Source organism: Ceratosolen solmsi, unplaced genomic scaffold, assembly GCF_000503995.2.
Source record: "Ceratosolen solmsi marchali unplaced genomic scaffold, CerSol_1.0 scaffold17, whole genome shotgun sequence".
Lineage (NCBI taxonomy): Eukaryota > Metazoa > Arthropoda > Insecta > Hymenoptera > Agaonidae > Ceratosolen > Ceratosolen solmsi.
In genome coordinates, this window is record NW_011948445.1 from 1236997 (window position 1) to 1259965 (window position 22969).

A 22969-nucleotide genomic window follows, 5' to 3' on the forward strand; every position below is an offset into this window, starting at 1 on the left:
TATTAATGTACTTTGTTTTTGCTATATTGTACATACATATTTTAATAATGTATACTTCAATTGCTCTAACAATTACTTTAAAACAAAATTCACATACATTTGCACTGTAATCTAACTTAAAATAAATAAAACTATAACACTTACAGTTTATTTATATTAGGAAATATCGATTAAAAATTTAAATACTAGTACACTTAGATATCATACACTTAAAAATATAATTAACTTGCCTCTCGTTTATAAATGAGTTTAATATTTAACTTCTGAAATAAATTTATAATTAACTTCAGGTTGCTAACACTCAATATCGAAATATAATTTATGTAATCTATTCAATGTATACGAGTATAACCCAATATGATTATAACAAATACTGTAACGTAGAGTGTTTTCAGAAGAAACCGATGACTTTGATAGTGAGTTATACTAGGAAGTAATACGTATAGAAAAACTAATATGTCGAATGGTAAACAGAACTAAAGCTTATGGAATTAAGAAGCTGGTGATTAAATCCGTCAATTTTAACTATTAGGAGATAACAGTTCTGATTCTTTTTATATATGCGATATTTATGTACAGTTTAACATACTACACATGCCACTACACATGGTCAACAAGAAGTGAAAAGTTTGAGAAATCAAGGAATTATATAGCTTATATAGCTCATGCTATTACACAGATTCATGGATACACGAATACATTTACTTGCATACAATTATACAGGCCTTATGCCCGCATGCATTTACAAATGTATATAAATGCATACAAACATAAATATTAACATATATAATTTAACATATATAACATTCGGCTCGAAAGACCAAATGTTCGAAATTGTTTGATTTCCTGACTCGAACTACCGATGTTTTGATAGCTTTATAATAAATGGCCAGCCGCCCTAGCGGATGCTTGGGTCAAGTGGAACGGCTGTAGAAATATGTAGTACATACAGATTTCTTTAACATATGGTTTATTAACAATTACATTAGTAATGAACCCTATTTACTTTACCTTATTACATAATACTGTGATTGCTCCTTAATGGTAATGATGTTGCTAATCTTGTAAGGATCAGCAATGGATGGTGCATACTCCTTGGTAAGAAGTATGCCCCTTGTTGTGTACATAGTATGTCTGCTAATGTTGTAAATATTAGCAGGAATATGCGCACATTCCTGGAAAGAAGTGTAGCTTAAATATTAATGCAGTATTATGAACATTAATGCAATCATAATGTTTATTCATTCGTGCGCGGATACGTATAAGACTGCCAATATTGCTAATTGGGATGCATCAGAAAACACATGTAGCTCTATGTGTTGAGCAAACATGGTATTGCAATGTTAGTCAAGTTGGTGAGATCTCTTTTAATGGTCAACCATCGTGCAGAAAGTTGCAATAGCAGTGTCTCGTCCGATTGGAGCTTGTGCAGTCACAGCTTCTGCATGAATATTTGTGCCTTTATCACGACCGATGATATAAACCTAATGGGTAAAATATCTAAGCCACTTCAGATAACACCAAGCGTTTAGTAAGGTTATCAACTTAAACTGACGTCTTTCCTGTGGTGAGCGTATAGTGTCCTGTTGAGGAGACCACCGTAATCTAAAGATTTTTGTAGAGCAATCGTCGAATGTAATTGAGGTGGTCAGATTATGATTCGCGTTTATTGCGGTGATAACCTCTTCGTTAACCTTGGTTAACTTGGTTAGGAAATCCGTCCGCCGTGCAGAGGTCTCGTAATTAGAGAGCGACCTTGATTAGTTGTTCGGGACTATCTGTATTTCTGAAAATGTCATGGACATATCTTCCATGACCGATGGAAGGCACAGCAAGAGGGTATCTACATCTGTCATCCTCTACTAATTGGAGCAATGTTCTGATTTCCAGAAATACGGCAGCCTTTCTACCGTAGGTGACTATTGTTAACTGATAAGGTACTTCTACCTGTTGTTCGACTATCCACAGGATTCTGAAGGCACCGGTCATCTTTGTGAATTTTGATTTGCCTGTACATTTTTGTGATATCGGTGGCAAACAAGCATCGTTGTCTTTTGATCCAGATTAAAACATTTGATTTGTCTGGATTCAAATTGGGTCCAGTATGCATGATGTCGTTGATTGAAGAACCTGATGTTGATATACTGAAGCCATTAAATATCATTCTTAGTTTTGTTGTGGTGCTGTAAGGTTTGAGCATACCGTGATGTGGCAGATAATATTTAAATTGATAATTGGACTCTGGAGGAGCCTTCGTCATAAAGTTCAGATCCTCATATTCCATCATGAAGTGCTGAGGTTGTTACCGAGATGGTTGACAGATATTACCAGAGAAATCCAAAGTATATACCTCCAAGTAGAATCACGTGATTTAGTACTCTTGAAACATTCTTCGCACTGCTGTTCTTCAGGTGTATACTTTTGATCGCTATTTGATTTTAACTCTTCCTGAACCCAAAATTTCGTTAGTAATTCTTATAATGTATCTTCGTCATCCTGATTTGAAATATGGAGTGCTGTGAACGTCGGAGATCTTATCGAGTGTATAGGTCCCAGCACAAGTCATCCAAAAATGAATAACTGCTCCATTGATGACGTGAGGCTTAATGATCTGCCCATACATGTCTGCACCAAGAATTATGTTTACTGAACGAGATGTAAAATATTGCGGATCGGCCAGTGTTAGGTTTTTCAAGTGTGGCCAATCGTGTGAGATTGGTTCGAAGGAAGGAAGGAATTACTGCTGTCTATGTCTTAAGAATGTGAGCCTGTATGGAAACAATGGAATTCGAATGTATTGAGCGGAGAGTGAATGACACAACACCTAGTGTCTTAGTTGATTGAGATGGAATGTCTTCAAGGAATGCTGAGTTGTCTAATGAGTTTTACGTTGACGAATGTGAGTTTCGAACCTGTATCAATGAGAAGACGAACTTGTACGGTAGTAGATTTTGACAGATTTTGGCCATGGCTGTGGTTAGTAATGTGATGATATACACAGGTACTTTGACGATTACACCATCATCTCAACTGGAAGAGGGGTTTGAACTATTGGCTTGAGTAGTATCTGAATTAATTTCCTCATATAGTAAGGCACCGTACTGTCTGAAGCACTTCTTGCATTGTGTAAGAGTTCTGCACAAGCTGGTATTGTGATGTTTCAGGCAGTTGAAACAGAGTCCTTGTCGTATTACTAGATTTTGTTTCTCTACTACTGATATGTCCATAAATTATGGACATTTAAGAATCCAATATGCGCAGGTGCAGCATTCGCACGTGTTTAACCTGTGTTTTTGTGTCGAGAGTTTTGGGTGGGCATTGTTCACTGATACCTAATATGTTCTTGATATTCTTTTCGTGAAGCGTTTTAATCATATAGCGTCTCCGGGTCGAACTTTTATTGAGTTCATCTCTGTCAGCATCCTCATTCGGTACAGTAGAAAGTCTTCCAATTGTTCAAAACGCGGGTATGAGGTGGACGAGCTAATTGATGACTCTCACACTTCCCTTGTGGCATGATCGAGTCGTCGAGAGACCAGGTATCAATAGACAATGCCCAGCCCCAAATTCTCGGCACAAAAACACAGATTTTATATATATATATATATATATATAGAGAGAGAGAGAGAGAGAGAGCAAGCAGAATAAGTACATTTCTTATATTTATATAGAGTATATTCAATATAATTCTTGTTTTGGATTAATACATTTTAATTACCTAAAAACTACAAGTTATATCTTTAGTTACTAAGGCAAACTTAATATAAATACAAAAAGAATAATATATTAATACTATGTTTTATTTTGGAAGATTAAAATTTATTGACTGAAATATGTACATATATCTTAAGAGTTTAATTTAATATCATTCTTTTATAATTAAATTGGTTTATTCGTTTCATGAGTTATTAAAATGAAATTTATTAGTAAACTATCAATTACTAGTCTTATTTAATGTTGTTATGATAATTACAGAATGCAAGAGAAAACAATTTATGAAATGTAAGGCTTTTATTTGGTTCATTTAATTTAAATAGAATCAATAAATTACTTTTATGCAGTAATATAATTTAATTGTGTAATAATTAATTAAAAATATAAAATGAGTAATATAAAAAATAATTAAAGATTAGTTAATTGTACTAACCGATTTGATAAAATTATTCAAACTTATTCCATATTCCCAACTTTCTATGTTGCTGCATAATATTTGTTTAATGTTACTTTTTGTTGCTAATGCTAATCTTCTAAATCCTTCAATGAATAACTGTACTGCATCATAAAGCAAAGCTTGTTCTGTACGTATGTTGTTTGGATTACTTATGCCAAAATCCAATTCTTGATTTGTTATTAGATCGTGAAGCTTAATTATACTATCAGAATTTAATAAACGAATTCCAGTTATATTTACTCCAGAAAATTGAAATAAATTCAAATTAATTGTATGTAAATCCTGTAGTTAAAAAAATATACAAGATAAAATCTATTTAACCAATAAATAATATATAGTTACATTTTTAATACACTTTCATAAGAATATTTTAATTTTACATAGTTTACCTTGTAATAAATAAAAAACAGAAAACTACTGTATAGTATGAATAAAACTCGACATAATTAAACATTTCATTTAAATAATAATTGTGCACTATAACAAATATAAAAAATTTGTTAAAAATACAAGTTAGATTCATTTTTTTTGCACATACTTAACTGATACAATGACATTATTCTTTAATAACTTTTATATTTACTTGTAGTGTAGAATAGTACCGTGGAAAAATATTTTCAAAACTTGTAAAATAATTTCTTTATGTTTAAAACTTTGTAATAAATTGGTAAAATTATATAATATATATTTTCACGAATGCAATTTAATTTTGAATTTTATTTAGTCTATCAATTATATTAATTTTCATAATTAATTTTCACAATATTTGAAACAAATATTTAGAGTAACACATACATATTTATAGATATATAATAAAAGAATATAAAAAGAAACTAAAATATAGATAGGTTACACGAAATTTAGGAAGAGGATAAGTTAATGATGTTAAGGAATAAAAGGATAAAAAAATAATAGCAATCAACTGTGTGTAAAACTGTCGCCAGCTTCAAAGGCATAAGTGAAAGAGTTTACTCATATTGGCATATTCATGACTCTATTATTAAAGTTATCAAAATTAGATGCTTCCATGATGATTATATAATTGTAAGCAACTGAAGCTAGTGCTATTAAGGCCAGACATTTGCATGTCTTAGATATAGTAGAGGAAAAATTACATGCTATCGTACGTTTCATTAAAAATAAAGTGTATATAATGGTTAATATTTATCTCATGTTAATGGCTGTAGTTATGAATATAAATTCATGTATAGTGTAACATGATTGTTTGTACTTGTTCGAGAGTGAAAAGAAAATCTCTCGAATTATATTCATTACAAAACTTTCAACAGCTGATAAAAGGGAATTATCGAACGGATTTAAAAAGCTAAGAAAGTCTCGTCAAGGTTGCTGGAGACTTGAAAAGGTTTGTACATCTGGAAACTCGTAACCAGCCACTTTATTGCTTTTCGAATTGCAGACGTAGTAATTGTTTTGAATGCAATAAACGACCCTTGCGACTTAACATCAAAACCCGGCCAGCCTGTTTAAGCGAGAATATTTTGAGGTGAAAAATATTTGAAAACAATCGAGTGAAAAACATTTCCTAAAATCTATTGCAACCCGAAACTCGGCACATTCGACATTGGGCAATCTGCGCCGCACGTGTGCCTTCAATGCCACTAGCAAGCATACATTGTTGTCAAGTACGACAAATGTTGCTGCTTGCATAGGCCAAGCGAAGACGCTTGACCAAGAATCAACCCCCACCATGCTGACACCAGGAGAGGGGACAAACCTTCGACTGTAGGCGTTGCCTCCAACGATGCTCTTCCGATGTCCATGCCTAATTTCCTCAGAAGTGGGAAAAGAGCGTGTACAATAAATAATAAATTCAATCAAAAACCCAGCAAGCTTTAACATACAATGTGATTGAAATTATAAAATTCAATCAATTCTATGTCCAACTAAATTTCTTATCTAAATAAAAAATTTATGTCATAAAATTTGATCGAAATTCAGTTATTATTTTTAGATATTTTTATAAATAAAGATTATTTCACTTACTGAATCTAAAGCACTTTTACAATATTAAGAAATGCAAAGGGAATGCACGTGTAATATAAATATATGTAAAGATGCATATCAGTAACGTATAAAGTATTATATGTATTATATATATATATATAAGTATAGATATATATGCAATATTCTTTGAAAACTTGGCGCGTGTCCGACATGGGGGTTAAAAATTCGCAATACTATGAAGTCGTATTATGCATGTCAACAGCGAAATCGTAGGAAAGAAGCTGCGATTTTCTATTAATAGAACTACACTACATCCTAAAATATGATAATATTATACAATCAAAAATCTTTTTATCAGTAAGCGAAAAGCATACATGCTCCTGTATAAGTAGCTTTTAACGTTCATTTCTTAAAAATAAACCTGTAAATAAATTTTCCTTATAATAAATAATAATTGAATTTTTAACCATCATGATTAGCAGGTGAGTTTAAAATTTAAATATTACACTTTTTAAAATCTACTTACAAGCATTTTTTTTTAAAGAGTAGCGTAGTTACTTTAATTCTCGATATTTTCTTGTCGTAAGGTAATGTAAGGAATATATTAGTAAAAATAATCTTGACTCTCTCTCTCTCCCTCTCTCTTTCTTTGACAATTAATTTAGTTTTGGATTTATTTTGATGTATAACTTGTCATAAACACGCTAATATGCGTAATATGAAATTTAACGACAATTAACCCGTAATATAATGTTATAATAAATAATACTCTCCAGAATACTTAAAGTTTCAAGAAAAAAATTTATTTATGCTTGAAATTAAAATACATATAGATATTAAATACTAATTATTGTATAATTTTGCTAATAATTACGCAATATAAAGTATAACAAAAAAATTGTTCAATTTATTATCGAATAAGGGGGAAATATTCAGTAATAACTAAAAATAATAAAATAATTGATTAAAAGAAATAGAAAATGAGTAAACTAATACAATTATGTATCTATAATATAAAATATTAATGGTATAATATAAAATATTAACAGTATAAAATGTTCGGAATTGGAGCATTTTTTAAAAACCATCGGTTCTCGGAAATTTATAAGCCTTCTAGTTCTCGAATTTGTAAATATTTATTCCTGGAATTCTCGAAGCTCCTGAAGCTTGATTCTCGAACGTTCTGCAAGTCTATCTAGTCCGCATAGCAACATCTAAGTATTGCTGTCAGCTAACTTAGCTGTCGCGTGGATATTTATGGAAGCACGCATCAAGAGACATTGTCAGTTACTCCTCTGAGTTAGTTATTCATCCTAGCCCGTCAGCTACGCTTCAGCTACGCTATTAAACTGACTGCTATACAAGGAAATAGTCGACTACAAAAAACATGTTATCGGAACACTCCTTCACACGAAGGTATACCAGTACTTTCTATTGATGGTAACTACCACCCAAATAAATTCCATATTCCCATAATTAGAATGCGTATAGTCGGCTCTCCCTGTTAATCATTACAACATTAGCACAGACCACAAAATCAAGCTATAATATTCCTTTTCAAGGAGTATGCATAATCCATTACTGATCTCTATAACATCATCAACGACATCGTCACCATCACCAAGCAGCAACTACATCGTTGTGATAGAACATAGTTGACATTCTCCCATGTGAAGTGAATTCAGAATCAACAATAATATAATTGCCAATAAACCAAAATAAACGATATTTTAACGAAGTTTGCACACACTGTACATCTTTACAGCCCTTCCACTTAAGTCTTGCGGGCGGAAATTAACTGAACTATCGAACTTAGCAGTTCGATCCAGAACATCAAACACAGTTTCGAATAGTAAACTATGAGACAGAGATTATATATTATCAACAAATATATTTTATTATGAAATGCCTATATTATTTATAATGGAATTTACATTGGAATTCCGAGCAAATATTACAAATATATAGGGAAATATACAATTACATATTACATAAAAATTGCTTTATAATATAATATTATAATATATTTATGTAATATATTCATTGAAATTGTTGAATCATTAATATATACACATAAGTATGGTATATTATTTTTTAAAATACACTACATTATTAAATATTTTATGAATATTTAATAAATTATAAAGATAACTATTTTTAAAAAATTTACAAATCTCAATTATAACAATTTTCAGATAAATATATAATAAAAGAAGTATTTTCATTTTTAGAAAATCAAATATTTACGTCAGATATTGAAAAAAATTTTAAGTAATATTTAAATAGTATGTCTTTGAACGATTGATAATTTTTAAGAAATTAAATGTTCAACAAATATTTCAATATAATTCGAAACATGATTTAAAATAAAGTAATTATTTTCAATAAAAATCACCTTCCTATGTATGTTTACATAATTTGAACATTTCTTTAAGTTTTAATTCCATATTAAATGTAACTGTATGTTGTAAGACTAAAAAATTCCACCTACTATGTTAATAACAAATTTAATATTTCATTCTTTAAATAATGCAAATTTGTATTTGAATATAACATGAGAAGTAACCCCTGTAATCTATTATTTTATATTTGTTACTTTTCAAATCTTCTAAATGATACAATATGTAAAAAGTTGTTTTTAACTAAAATGAGACTCAAATTCACTAATCATTCATTACATTCTTTAAGTCAAATTTGACATCAATATTTTTAACAAAAGCGTCGTTAAAAAACAAAATAATACTGTTAATTATTAAACTGCAGTAGTTTTAAACTTAATAATCACACCAAAGTAGAAAGATGGTTGCTTAGCTATAAATTTATAGATTTTCGAAATAGGATATATAATATCTCGTTCTAAAAAATTCCTATATAATTTTCAATACTATCTAATATTCGATAAACTCGATAAACTAATCTCCGAAAATAACAAATTATGGATAATCGTTTTTAATACATTTAATTACTTCAAAATACTTCATATTCTATTTGGCAAATTAAATTAATTTCAAATAACAATGTATATTCAAATATTTCATAATTTATGTGTGAATAAAATATTACACATTTTTTAAATTTATGTAATATTACATTCAAATAATCAAGCGTTGGTTAATTAAAACATTTTCAAATAATTTACTTTGATTTTATTTAGGTTTTACTTTTGGTTTTATTTATATTTGGATTTACTATGGCTATTGATATAAATTAACATTAGCATCAATTATCCTATAAATATTTTGTTTCATTTTTATATGTATACTTTAAGTGATCATTCAATAATCTAAACTATTTTAGTTTCAAAAACGATTTCTCAATACTTTTAGACATTTAAAAGAAATGGGTTGCATATAATTTAATGAATTCTATTATACAATATATTCGTGACTTAATTTAAAGATATATATTAACAGATTATAATTCAAGATCAAACACAAACACAAAGATACATTATTGTCTTCGACAATCTGAGTCATAACAGCTTGTACAAGTATTTTAAACAATTAATAAATGTTAAAGCAAATATATATTACAAATAGAAATCTTAATTTAACTAAATATTTTTTCTTAACTGTATTTATACATTTCATTTTCTTATTTTAATAACTTAGTTGTTTGTCTATATAACACCTTTTCTAGTTAAAAAAGATATTCTTTACAAGTAATATGAAGCGGCTTCCGTTCTTTATACACAATCTTTTTATAAATTTATAATTATCTTGATAATTACAAGAATATATTAAAAATATCAATAATTCGAGGTTAATATGATGATTATATTTCTGAAACCTCGAAAATATCTTAATTTATCAAGACTTTAATGCACTAAGATCAGATGATATACATTGTTTAGATTAGTCATCCGAATATATTATGACAAATTAATACAAAAATAGTATTCCTATTTTTTTTTACAATAAAAGTATAAATCGTGTAAGTCTAATTTGATTTTTGAATTATGGTCAAATTAGATAATTTAGTTCAGGATAACTAAGTTATCTTAGCGATTAGTATTATTCGGGATTGAGGCAGTTTTTCAATTCAAATCTAAAATTGGGATCGATTCCAGAAATTCTTCCCACTCCATAGCGTCTAATATACGACAATACTTCCGCATAGCAACATCATAACGGTTTTCGGCATAGCAACAGGCTATGGCGCTGTTGTCGGCATTGCAAACTATGCCGTGAATATTTAAGAGCAGCGCGCCACGCGCCGCGCCTCTGGTCCATTAACATCCACTAAGTCACCATGCACCGGCACTGTACGTTTAACATCCATTCAATCACTACATATCTGGCTGACGGTTTTTTCTACTATCAATTCAGTTTAGTGCTCATTGTAATTCTATACCTTGTACATTAATTGTTATTATTAGTTAGTGCATCTCACATCAGTGTCACTTGCGCCAGCACGAACTTCAATTGAAATCTCCGACAATCAAGAACATAAGAAAGAACTCGCACCACTACAATACAATAATTCTTTATCTCAACAGAAGCAACCAATAACGCTACAATATTATAATTCATAAACAGAATAAATAATAATTGAACCCAAATATATTACATTATACTGGCATAGTTGAAATTTTCTATTACATATGATTTACTTGGTAAATAGTATGAAATAAAGTATAAATACTATTGAAATCTCATTGAATAATAAAAAATATATATTAATTGTTTACTTTAATTTTATTGTTTATCGGTATATGACCTTGTTTTTATTAGTTTTGTTTTTACTTTTTTACATTAACGGTATTCATATTAGATAAAAAACCGATACGCAAATATTATTAATTTTTATACACAATAGCTTTTTATGTTAAAATAAATATACATTATGATTAAAATAACCTATTAATATAAATTATTTTTAATCAATAATTATACGTAATATTCATAATTTCTTTTAAAAATAGTTAAAAATATAATGAAAATGAAAATGATCGGTAAAAATACTTACCAACGAAGTAATAAATAAATTATATTTATCAGATATTATTCCAACTTGTAAAGCTTGGTAAAGTAAATTTTCAAGAATATCGTAAGAACAATCAATTACGATATTTTTTTCTCCGGAATCTTTAATATCTTTTAGAACATATCTGAAAATGTAAAATAAATATAAATGCACTATATATATTGATTAATTAATACGAGTGATTATTACAAATGATTATTATTATCACTAAAATGTCGTTTTATTTAGTTAAAATTTAAAATTTAATTCGTTAAATAATTTCAATGCATAATTGAAATAATAAATTATAGAAAACAATTTAAAGTTATGAATTATTTCACATTTTGTATGCAGGATTTAAATTGACTATATTTAATTATATATTAAAACTTTTATTGATTTATATGAAATCCTGAAAATTTCAGTTACTTTCCGTTCTTAGTTGTTTAGTGACAGTCCATTATCTTAATCGATGTCAATAGTCTTCTAAAACTAACTACATATGAATATTGAATCTTAAGTTGTAATATTTTTGTTCGAGATTGCGAGAACCTTTTCCTATGCCATAAAACATCTGGCAAAACAACATCGTTAAATTGTCGTTAGACTTCTGAAAAGTCCTGCCCATAAAACATCTGGCAGTAGTGTCATTAAACATGTGCAAAACAAGTCGTAAGACTCGGGAGAACTCAACTCATTAGGCAGCTGCAAGGAATTGCTATGCCCGAAAATTAAAAATCTAACAGTATGTATTGCCTCCCCCTTTGTTGTCAAGTTCTCATGTAATCATCAGACGCATCGAAGGCAACAAGATCAGGGCTCTTCTTGTAGTGAAGATCAAGAGATGCTTTGTAATTGAAGATGAAGCCGCGAGAGGCGCTGCCCTAGCTCTATAAGTCACAAGCTTTCTTATTTTACACAAAAAAGGGAAAGGATCCCCAGCGCCCGAGTCCGAAAATTTCCAAGTTCGAAGATAAACTTTCGTTGAAGTCCTCAAAGAAAAAAGAAGTGGAAAAAATCCCTTATCGGAGTCCGAAAACAATACCAGTTGAAGTCCTCATTGAAGAAGGAAGTGGCAAAGTTCCTCAATTGAGCGGAAGATTAGTCTTCGTTTTATAGTATCATCTACTTTAGGTGGCATAGCCATCATTTAAGATTCAGGTGTCTAAGAAGCCATGTCATCCAGCATACGTAAAGGATTGAGGCCATCTGACAGGTACACATAAAATTATTTTAATTAATTCTACTGTCTGTACTCAAGGCGAAGCACGTGTCCCATATGCATGTAGCACGTGTCAAAAAGCCTTCGTGCCATTTTCACCCACCTTTCCGACCTAACCACTTTCCTAGCTCGAGTCCTACGCTCACGAGGCCAATCTTCGCGCCCTTCAGCACTCATAACAGACACAACACGCGGCCTTCTCGATGATGTGGTAAGAGCTTTACAACCTCTTACTTCCCAGGGAATAGCAACAGTGTACTATGCCATGAGAAGCAAATATTACATCCAATTATCTCTGGTTAAAGTGTGCTTGCTACGGTCAAGTGTGATCTGCCCAAACCAAGAGTTCATTAATTGATAACAGTAAAACAAATAGATGTATTAATATTGAATTAATTACCCTATCCCTTCCACTTGCCCGCACATCTCTACTACATAACATCTCGTGGTCTCTGAGCTGGCTACATAAATAATTTTGGTCCTTTGAACCTGTCTTAGTAAATCAAGCCGGATCGTCGGATACATTTTATACAATTGTATATTTGGAAGATAATACATTAAAAAAAAGTCGTAACGAATGGAATATTCGATTAGGTATAATCAATAGATCTTGAATTTTTAGTCGACGAAATATATTGAATATAAATATACTGATGTAAAAATTAGTCAATTTTTCAATTATAATCATAATATCTGTCTATCAAACTGTTAGTACATTATTTTGAATATTATCTAATATTCGACCTACCTTAGCTGGCAAAATGAATTAATCTTAAATCTCTAGCCAACAATGTATATAATTCTAAAATGTTTCATAATACACATACAGATATTTTCATGTTTTTATATCATATGTAATGTCACGTACATGTATTCGGTATTTAATCCAAACATTTTCAAATAGTATTCCTTCCTTTCTCACGTAAAATGAAAAGGACTGTATTTTTAGATATACATTCATATTATAATTGTTCGAAATTGGAGCATTTTATTTTAAGCCTCGAACTCGGAAAGTTACATTTTGTCAGGCCGAATTTCCGATTAGCCAAAATCGTAAAATTCTCCACTGCTCTACAAGGCTGCTAAGCTTCGTAGCCTAGTGCTAGTTGCCGCACTGGATACTTAAGGAAGCACGCGCCAAGCCTCTTAGTAGTTATTACTCAGCAGTCACTCAGTACACAGTGTCGGTAGTTAACATAAAGCAGTCATCCAGTACGTAATGTCGGTAGTTATAAAGTTCCAGTATTCAGTTATTCGTCCAACCAGTTACCTACGCCCAAGCTACGCTATAACACGGAGTCTTTGCCCGGAAAAGGTCAAGCAACGCACGCTCATTCAACGTAGCTATTGCAGGGAACGTTCGTTCACTTCTCCAGTGTACCAAGATAACAATCCATCAAGGGCTAACTGCCGTTCTAGAAAATAGTTTACTATACTAAGCATGGTATCTGATCCTTCTACTCTCGAAGGTATATCACCTATCTTTATAGTGAATAACTAGCACACAAATACTCCCATACTCCCTTTATGAGTATGGTCGATTCTCCCGGAGACATTACCATACTCCTCCTTATGAGTATAGTCGATTCTCCCTGCTAAGCACTGCTAACTACCATTACCACCTTCCCATGCTCATCTGATGAACATGGTCGATTGTTCTTGTTGATCTTTACAACGTCAGCATGGAACCCAATAAGTTATACTCTTCTTCAGGGAATATACAAAATTCATTACTGATCCCCATGACATCATCAACTACATCGCCACTATTACTAAGAAGCAACTCCATCATTGTAATAGAATAATCCCTTCTCTCCGACAAGAAGTGAACTGTATAATAACTGTATATAACTGTGAACCCATAGAACTGCAATATTGTAATTTTAATGAAACAGAATAAATGATGTTTTAAACGAAGTTACACACTGTACATATTTTTATAATTATTATTTATAAAATAATAAAAATACACGACTTGAAAGTTTATGAAAAAAAAAGAAAGATTGACTTATTGAAGTGAAAATCATATTGCATTTATAGATTTTCTGAGTTATGATATTTCTAGTATAAGATTAAAGAAGAAGACAAGAATTTGCACGTTTTTATTTTTTCTAATTTCCATCATTGAACATTGAACTTACTACTGAAATATAAATATTTTTTTTATATTAGTTAGAAACTGTAAAATAAAACAAAATTAATAGAGGGTAAAATCGATTATTGAATTCAAATTAATTTCAATTCTATAATAGAATATTTTCTTAATTGTAATTTATAAGAAATAATCTTTTTTTATTAAAAATTTGGAGTAGCTGAAAAATTACTTTCACTGAAGAATTTATTATACAAAAATAGTATCTTATTTAGAATTAAATAATATATTTATATAAATGTCTAACCTGTAATTTGTTTCATTGATTATGCGATAGAAAACTATTGGGTAATTTATTGTATTTAATTTTTTTAATGTAAGTTTTAAACGAATTAAACTATTCGTACTATCATATAATAATATGAAACTTTTCCATTTCATATCTTTTATAATTAAATAATAAATCTGGAAATTTTAATTTATGGTGTATTAGTTGCACTAAATTAAATCTTCGATAATAGAATTGTACCTTAGCAAGAGCATCCGCATATGGATATAAATTTATTGACCTTCCTCGTTCTTGATATGGATCCCATTGCACTGTTATATATGGAATTTCCATTGCATCACACATACTTTGAACATGTTTAGAAATTGCTCTATCTAAATATCCAAAGATTGCTGATACTCCTTTTTCAAATAATATACAAGCTATAGTAACAATAATTTATGTTTAATTACATATTGATATACTATTCTATAATAATATTTTCAATGTTATTGTATTCAAAGTTTAATGTTATTATGTATATATAATAACAATATAATATTGTTTGTTATACAGCATTAAAATTGTTATCTATCCAGAATGAATTTTTTTTAATGATTTCTACTCAAATACAAATATAAAAGAATTTAAAAAGATCATTCAAGATTTTTCAAATTAGATAATTAGATAAATACATCAGACCGTAAAGATAGAGATGAAAGTAATGTTTTCATTCAAATGACACATCCTCTCTCTCTCTTTCTCCCTCTCTCTCTCACTCTTCAATTCTTTATTTTCTTGTTGAAGAGATAAAACATTTTTTCCACATTGAAATTGAATATTTAATTACAATACATTGATACATTATCAAATATATGATAATTATATACATATATATGATTAATATATGATAATTACATGATATAAATATATTCACAGGGTTAATATAAATATACTAGTATTCAATATTTATGTTTTATCATTTTTATTAACATAAATTTTTGTAAAATAAAATCTAATATATTTTATTGATCAACATACATTATATTTATTGTAATAAAATCATGTTCATGCATGCTTAACTTTAAATTTATTTAAATTACTTCAGTTCTATTTCTTATATAAGTGTTTTATTTCTGTGTTTCTGAAAACATTAAAACTGAATTATTGTGTTTATATATGATAAAATAACAGTAATATTTTAATCAGTTTGCTAATAGAAAAGATTTTAAAGCTAGCACATATTTACATTTATTTACATATGCGATAACATAAGTTAAAATAAATATTACTGCTTTGTACTAACATTATTAGAAATTGGTCCACTAAATAATAATGTGATGGGTGATAATAAAATTATTTTATTGTAAAATTTGATAAACAGTTAATATCATACAAAGCCTATTGTAGATCAAATATCATAGAACCATATAATGCAAAGTAAAATAAAATAAAAAAATAATTAAACAATAAAATTACATCGAGGTAATATTTTATTTTTTAATATTTCCATGTAATTTTTACAATATGAAACCCGGTCACATTTTTACCGGTGACAAAAAATAGTGACATGTACATTTTTAAGATTCATAAATTGATTAAAATTATATGAAACTTTTTAAAGAATTCCTTATAAAATACAATAACGATTGCTTTTAAAAATCAAAATTATTTGATAATTTTTAGATTATATCTAAATATAAAAAAAATATTTGTACACATATAAGCAATTTACACATAAGAAATTATTACGTAAGAAAATATTACATATAAGAAACTCTTGGTTTAATACCGACCTTTATTAGATATTTCTAAAATATCTGACGAATCTTGATAATGAACAATACTTATATTTATTCTCAATATATCATTTCTATTATAAGATAAATTTATATTCTTGATTGATGACAAAAGAGCTGCTTGTGTAAAATTATCCACCTTTAGCATTGAACCTAGAAATAATTAATAACGTTATTTATATCATAATATGTTTACATTATAATAGATTACTGTAATAGTACATATAAAAAGTAGATAGAATTTAATAATTAATATTAAAAATGATTAAAAATTTATTATGGCTCTCCAAGTAAGTCAAATGTAGGTAATCGATACTTATTATGTTGATGCGTTGTTACATCCACAATCTTGGAACAAGTAACTACGGTTTCTTGAACTGCGTTAGTAGACATACGGGTTTATGTCGTAGTTCTTCCGGGACGTGTAACTACTGTTCCAGTAACAGTGTTAATGCACAATCCGAAAAAGTGTAAGTCGTTCCCGAAATAGCGCTAAATGGACTTTCACTAAAACTTAACTGAATATGAAATGTCTCAAGGGTTTAATATATTGAGAGAGTATTACTAAAAGAGAGATATAAAAAAAGGAGAGACACTTCAGAAAAGGTAATATCACGAGAATACTACTAAAGAAAAAACTATCAAGAGTAAATATCAAGACAGTTAAATATCTCGAGTGATAAGTATTAAGAGAGTTAAGTATCGAGAGTAAATAAGTATTGAAAATTGCGCTCCTTAAATATATTTGTTGACCATGAATTTTACTTGAACCCCTTCCCTTATTTTCTATCCAATCAGAGACTCCTCCCTTATGGTGCGAGGGCAGCGCCTCTTTTGGCTTCGGAGTTAATTAAGGGCCTAGTCGTCTCTGGGTCTTCATGATGAGCAGATTTCTCATTGCTACTGCCGCATGCGACAGCAAGTAGGCAGCGGAAAGGGGGGGCATCGCTGACACATCTGGTGACAGCATTACAACTTGTCGACAGCGGGAAGGGAAGGAAGGTCCGCTTGCAGTAATGCTTGATGTAGCTACCGAGCGGAACAAAAATGCAGATGTCTAAACTATAGGTTTTCCTGTGTTTATGGTATTGTTTTTCCAGATGTTTTATGACACTAGTGCTTGATAATTTTGAGCAAGCGATGTTTTGAAATCCAAATACAAATTTTACAATGTTACTTGCCAGATGTTTTATTGCACTGTCAAAAATGGAAAAATATTCTCGCATTCTCGAATACTATTTTAGTATAACAGTTAAATCAAGCTGGACTAATAAAATTACAGTACAAATTACTTTTATCAACGTATTATTTATATTAATACATATTGCTTTTGTATTTACAATCGCATAAAATTAATTAAAAAAGAAATTTAAAAAACTTTTATTTTGAGTGGAACGATTATTGAAAATGATCGCATAATTATTGTAGATTCTATATAAACTTTCAAAACATGATAAATAAATATTTATTACCTTCTCTCTTTCTCTCTCTGCTCTAATAGCAGACAGATCATTAGAGAAATATTTGTCTTATAGAAATTATAAAATAAATATAAACCAAATGAAACAAATATAAATAAAAATATATATTTATTAAGAGTACTAATATAAAAAAAGAAATTCTTGAATGAAAAAAGAATAATTTCAATTTTACTTCATATTATTAAAAATATTAATTTAACGCAAATAATATTCAGTATGTAATATTAATATACAAAGTATTTATTAGGTAATCAAAATGACAAAATGTGATATTAAACATTTAGTATATAAAAAGTCTGTTTATGTTATTTATAGATATCCGTTAATCTCATATTATTGACGTTATAGAAATTCAAATGAAAAAGTAATGGTGTTCGTAAAAAATTAAACTGAACTAGAAAAAATAAACACCATTCAAGATAGAAAACTAAATAGCTTCTAATTTAATGACAAAAAAAATAAAAGAACTACAATAATTTCATGTACTTATAAGGTGTATAATTATATATATTTATAAATAGTCACATTATAAATAAACATAGTAACAGAAATTCTTGTAGGGCAGTAATAATAAAACTAATATTATTTTAATGATCAATTATTATAATTTTCAATATATATAACAAATAAAGTTACATTGTACTAGATTAATTATACACATAGATATAACATATATACTTTATATAGTAAATGAAATTGTTTTAAATATTCATGAAACAATATTATTCATGTACGATTATATATAATGTAATACTTCTGCAGTTCAAATAATACAAATAATATAAAAAAACAATCCGAAAAATATTTACACATTAACTGTGTAAATCATATATATATTATAATATATCACTGTTATGGATTGAACAGTCGAAAGCGGAAGACAAAATGGGAGAGGTATAAGCGCGCGAACGATTGTTTATAAACACTAGCCAATGAACTCATGTAATGTTTCTACACCGAAAACCCGAATATAGGACTAGAATTTCGAAGAATTATAACAATGAAACTCATAAAAATTATGCTTATTGACGTCACGACAAATACCGGCATAGTAACAAATATCGGGTCGCCACCGTCGCCCAAAAAATTACTACGAGAATTCTTAAGGACTGCGCGTGCCAAGCGCCAGTCAGTCTTTGTCGGTCCTTTGTCAGTCTTTATCTCAGCTTAGCGTAATAACGATTACTCAAACGATTAATCAAACTTAACGAATCACGCGATAGTGCTAACTTAATTAAGTGTGAAACTATCGAAGCATACTACATATATTAACGGATTACACTGACCCTAAGGTAGCAGCAACGGTCCCTGTCTGCGATCAGACTAAAGGCTTCCCTGAGATGATGAAGGGAGGCTTGCTGGCAAGTGGAATGGACAATGCAATAATTCAATACTGCCTTTGTATGAGTTGGTTTTCCTTTTATTGAATAAAATGATATAATAAATAATTAGTGGTCTATTGAGGTGAGATTGAATGAATGATACAATGAATAGGTGAGAGTTTCTTCAAGTAGTATGAGTGATAATAATCTTGTAAGTGTATTTTCTTGATGTGGCGCGTAATTATCCTACTCGTGGTTAGGACTCGTAGTGGTAGTGGGAGATGCGCTGATAAAGGTTAATGATGCCGTGAAGAGTGTCACGATGTGAAAGAGGAGTGTTGACGCCGCCGATTGCCGCTACCGATAAGCTGGAGAGGCCCGAGTGGGGCGCTGGTGCATGACGTCACTGGTGAGGAGAATTGATGCCGCCGTGGTGGCGTTGATGTGTGACGTCACTGATGAAGGGCAGTGATGATGCCGTGGTCTAGGTATTGCTGCTTACTTAACTCACAGAGCTGTGTCTTAGTGATTCGTAAGAAGGTGTGTAATAGTGTAGCTTACGTGTGGAGTCGATCTCAGTGCATTGATGGCACGTAAGAACGTGTGTAATAGCGTAGCTTACGTGTGGTGAGGTCGATCTGTGTGGTGGTAATAAGCTGAATGTGTATAGCTTACGTGTTAGTTGGAGACAATCTGTGTGTATTGGAGGTGATTTCTGTGTTAGTGGTGTTGACTTGTAGGACGGCGATCCGATCTTGATGACTGCTTGATTAAACTAGTAAGAGGACGAGAGCGTCAAGTGCAGCTCCTTAAATATTCTCGTACGAACTTGCTGCGCCGATAGCGCATCGGTGGCTGTTGCTCTGCCGATATTTGTCGTGACGTCAACAGGGCATAGCCTTGTAGGGTTCATTTGTTATTACTTTTTCGGAATTATAGTCGTATATTCGAGTTTTTCGGTTAGAAGCATTCTATGAGTCCGTTAGCCATTTGTTTACAAAACAAATGTTCGCGCGCTCATACCTCTCCCACTTTTATTCCGCTTAAAAATGCTGCAATCCGTAACAGTCCCCCTTTAGAAAGCTTAGGTGCAACAGCAGCAGTTCTTACACACCGACACAAAGGCAGGAGCAACCCAGTCTCACTTAGGCAGCAGCGGTACAACAGCGGCGGCTCACACGCATACTACTACAGTGGCACTTCTCGGAAGGGAAGGAGTCGCTCCATACATCACAGAGTGTACATACACTCCCGTCAGCACGTAACACTATCGAAGAAACTTCCTATAATTATTCGCTCACACCTTCATTCACACACTTTGTGAATAATAACTATTTATTACATTATTATCTTTAATAAAGGAAAGAAAGGAAACACTGCATGTAGTATTGAATAATTGCATTGCCCCTTCCACTTGCCAGCAACACCTCCACCCAACATCTAAGGAGGTTTTTAGTCTGATCCCAGACAATCACATATTCTTCGTGATTTGCTACGACTGCTGTACATCTCGAGGTGGTTAGCGATTACACAATAAAAGGTTTTATCGCATTATACTGAAGATCGGCATACATTATACTCTGATTGTGGTACTACGTTCATTGGAGAGGAAGCAGCTCTCAAGAAAATGTTCACGCAAGGTTCTCAAGAACATCATCAGATAGCTTCGATTGCTTTGGATGACAGTTCTCAATGGTGAAGTCTACGAAATTTCATCTGAGACTTACAATCGGAAAACGTTTCTTGCCTTTGAAGAAATCACTACTTTGCTTTATTAAATTGAGGCAATCTGGAACTTTAGGCCTCTAGAGCCATTGAGCGTTGATCCTGACTACTTCTTGGCGTTAACACCAGGTCATTTTCTGATCGGAAATTCACTCACTACAATATCTAAATCATCTCTAAATTGACTTGGTCGCTTCAAGACTGTTTCGATGGCAATTTATACAACTAGTTCAACAGTTTTGGTCACAATGATCTGCCCACTATCTACAACGGCATCAATCAATTTCAAAATGACATCATCGATGGAATGACATTAAGATTGTCCCGTTGGTATTCATCACCGTTAATCGTTTCTCACCATGCAAGTGGCCCCTCACCCGAGCAATCGATACACATCCTGGCAAGAATGGGTTGACCAGAGTAGTCACATTAAAAACAGCTTCGACTACCATGGTAAGACCAATACATAAATTGACAGTACTACCAATCCCCGACAAAAGGGAACAATTATCCATAGAATTGCTGATGGTGGGTTGTTATGTTCGAGATTCAAAGAATCTCGAATGTTATCATTTGGTGAAAAATTTCAATGGCTATCATTTCAAGGAAAATTCTCAACGGTTATCATTTTGAGGAAATAATGATAATAATAAGAACAACGTTCATAACTTCTAAGAAAATTCTTCAGCGGTCGTTGGAAATTCGGAAAATCCGGTACATCTAAAATGAGTGCATAATCACCTCTATTGTTTCTCGCACTACAGTAGAACCCATTGTTTCTAGCGCCATGATCGGACCCTCTGTTGTCAGCTAACAAAGCTGCCGTATAGATATTTAAGGCAAGTGCACCATAAGATAAGCGCTCCTCAATCATGAGCTAGTCGATCATAGAGGCTACTCAGTCATGAGCTAGTCGATCATAGAGGCTACTCAGTCATGAGCTAGTCGATCATAGAGGCTACTCAGTCATGAGCTAGTTGATCATTATAGCGGCTATTCATCATGAGCTAGTCGCTAAGGCTACTCATCATGAACTAGTCTACCAAGAAGCCAGTCAGCCAAGAATAATTGAGCCAAACGGAGTCATAGAAGCAGTCGTAAGCCATTCAAATACTACAGAGCCGCTACGGAAGGCCCTCCTCAACCTTCCATAAGACAACTTGGAGGAGACCAACAATCAAGTACCACTATGTGGTACCATACGAAGAAACGTCAAGAGACTTACGACCTCTAGTTTTCAGTATAGTATTTTGTCACCAAGCGTACTGCATCAACAGGATCCGGAAATTTACGACCTCCTACTTCTACATGTAGTGCATGCTGACACTACATGGTAACAACCAAGAAACGGCAAACTCTTATCGATTCTCATTGTCAACGTAGAATTATTATTTGTAGTTGCAAAATAAACGAAATACCAAACACGGAAAGCAAAATTGTTAAACACTTAATTCAAGTGCCACCCTTTCACTTTCCTACACTTTTCTCCCACGAAACAACTGGTCGCCATAGTCTAATTCTAAACATTTTGGTCCTTCGAGCTAGATAAGTTAAGTCAGTGTATTCCTCCAATATTTAAATGACCAATTTGATATTTTATACTATTAGATGTGCAGTTGGAAGTAATGTAATTATTAGAAATTACTTGATTATTTATTTTCTAAAATTAAATTAATATCATATACATACCAATAGGAACCCACATTGAAAAACATGGTAATGTAAATAATTGTAAAACGTATAACCATATTATTACCATTTCCATATTTAATTATCACTAGAAAGAAATAAAATCACTTTCAATATTTTATAAATATGTTTTATACATAATTTGTATATTTAATATTTCTTTAGTTCTTTATTTTTTTAATATTTAGTTATAATATCTCATAAATATAAGTAATAATTTCGTTTTTGATAATTAATACTTTTGTAAGCTATTTAATATAGTACTTTTAT

The 22969-nt window shown here is 30.9% G+C and overlaps 2 protein-coding genes across 2 annotated transcripts in view; both read right to left on the reverse strand.

The window, feature by feature from the left end:
* Positions 1-2284, reverse strand: part of LOC105366158 (glutamate receptor ionotropic, kainate 2-like) — a 28940-nt gene extending 26656 nt beyond the window's left edge. Inside the window, exons 1-3 of the mRNA XM_011504487.1 lie at positions 2072-2284; positions 1756-1989; positions 1020-1175 (exon numbers count right to left, since the gene is read on the reverse strand). Of these exons, the coding sequence (XP_011502789.1) occupies positions 1020-1175; positions 1756-1989; positions 2072-2284 (603 nt within the window). The remainder of the gene's footprint in view (positions 1-1019; positions 1176-1755; positions 1990-2071) is intronic.
* On the reverse strand, positions 2284-22769 carry LOC105366159 (glutamate receptor ionotropic, kainate 3-like). Its single transcript, XM_011504488.1, has 6 exons — positions 22700-22769; positions 16480-16635; positions 14945-15126; positions 14723-14880; positions 11105-11246; positions 2284-2448 (listed from the first exon to the last, which is right to left on the reverse strand). The coding sequence occupies exons 1-6, from the start codon at positions 22767-22769 to the stop codon at positions 2284-2286; spliced, it is 873 nt and encodes a 290-aa protein (XP_011502790.1).
* Positions 22770-22969: the final 200 nt, after the last annotated feature.